The sequence below is a fragment of the Myotis davidii genome, unplaced genomic scaffold (genome assembly GCF_000327345.1).
Source record: "Myotis davidii unplaced genomic scaffold, ASM32734v1 scaffold609, whole genome shotgun sequence".
In the NCBI taxonomy this organism is placed as follows: Eukaryota; Metazoa; Chordata; class Mammalia; order Chiroptera; family Vespertilionidae; genus Myotis; species Myotis davidii.
In genome coordinates, this window is record NW_006300164.1 from 3,303,092 (window position 1) to 3,304,694 (window position 1,603).

General features: G+C 64.4%; 1 protein-coding gene across 1 annotated transcript in view; it reads right to left on the reverse strand.

Annotated features, from left to right (window-relative positions):
* Positions 1 to 1,603, reverse strand: part of STKLD1 (serine/threonine kinase-like domain containing 1) — a 49,764-nt gene that overhangs the window by 16,217 nt on the left and 31,944 nt on the right. The window contains exons 13-14 of the mRNA XM_015572374.1: positions 741 to 1,118; positions 32 to 160 (exon numbers count right to left, since the gene is read on the reverse strand). Coding sequence (XP_015427860.1) covers positions 32 to 160; positions 741 to 1,118 — 507 coding nt within the window. The remainder of the gene's footprint in view (positions 1 to 31; positions 161 to 740; positions 1,119 to 1,603) is intronic.

Below are 1,603 nucleotides of genomic sequence, written 5' to 3' on the forward strand. Positions count from 1 at the left end.
GCCACCCCCACCCTGGGGTCCGGGACCTCACCCAGCAAGGACAGCAGCCAGAGGACCGCACAGCCGGCCTCCGCCATCTCTGTGTCCACAGGGTAGGCAGCCAGCAGCTCCACAATGAGGCCCGGGGCCTTCTCCAGGGGGGCCTTGTCCATGATGTCAGCTGAACAGGACGGAGGATGATGCCGGGCCTTGGGCACATGCGGCTCCCCGACGCCACCCCCACCAACAAGAGAAGCTGGAGGGGGCCATTGCCCTCAGATGGGAAGGTGGCTGGCGTGGGGGTGGGGGACTTCCACACGGGGTGTGCGCAGGGCTCTCCATGGTGAGAAGCCGTTTTCCTTGGGCAGAACTGCCCAGGTGCTGCTGGGCAAGATGGGGCCCGGACTCCTTTCCTGGATTAAAAATGGGGCGTGGCTCAGTGGCTGAGCACCGACCTATGAACTAGGTCACAGTTGGATTCCTGGTCAGGGCACGTGCCCAGTTGCAGGCTCCATCCCCAGTAGGGGGCGTGCAGGAGGCAGCCGATGGCTGATTCCCTCTCATCATGGATGTTCCTCTCCTCCCTCTCCCTCTGAAATCAATAAAGATAATTTGAAAAAATAAAAAAGTGAGGCCAGAGCCAGCTAACTTCTGACACCAGGGAAGTCGGGACGTGGGTCCGCCCCCTTCTCCTTCCCTCTGCGCCTGGCTCAGAGGAGACCATGGGCCAGCTTGCCCGGAAGTGCGAGAAGGACCCTCACCATCCACCAGCAGCACCCAGAGCAGGCTCAGGCCGGCCATGCAGACCTCCCTGTTCCCGGAGCAGGTGTCCAGGTGCTTCAGGATGTGCGTGAACAGCCCCGCCTTCTGCAGCACCTCCGAGTCACACCCTGTTGGGCCAGGAATCGAGGACATGGAGCCCCTCCTCCAGGAAGCCCTCCCTGAGCTCCACCTCCACCCCCTGCTGTCCTCAGGCACGAGGGTCCCATGTGCCCCACACTGCTGGGCCCCCGCCGGGCCAATGCATGCCAAGCATAGGACCCAGGAACAAGGACATGGTCCATCCCTCGGGCCACATGTCCCAGCGTCTCCGCTCCCACCCATTCCTGGGCTGGCCAATGGAGCTTCCCTTTGAGGACCTAGCCCAGCCCCAGGGCCGCAGAGCAGGCCGGCCCTCAGATGGCGCTCTTTCCCCGCGGGGTGACCTGGCACCTGATGGTTGCCCATGTGCCCGCGCACAGCACCCTGGTCCCTCCAGTGGGTTATCCAGAGTCACTCAGCCCTGCCTCCTGCTGAGTGTCTGGGCGCCCTCAGAACCCAGATCCTGGAGGAGACACAGCCTGGACCCGGGGAGGGGGTGAGGAGTGTGAAGTGTGCGAGGCCCTGGGGGCTGCCCTGCCTGCCTGGCCGGCGGCCTCAGGAGCCCAGGTGCCTGTGAAATGGGGGTGAGCAAGGCGGAGGGGCAACGAGACTTGATGTGAAACGGACTTGGGCGTGAAGCCCTGGCCAGTGCCCAGAACATTGGAGGGAACGAGAGAAAGCAAGGGCGAGCCAGGGAAACGGACCGAAAGACGAGCCGGGAGCGGCCGGCACTGCCAGCCCGGCACCCGCCCGGCGGGCAGAC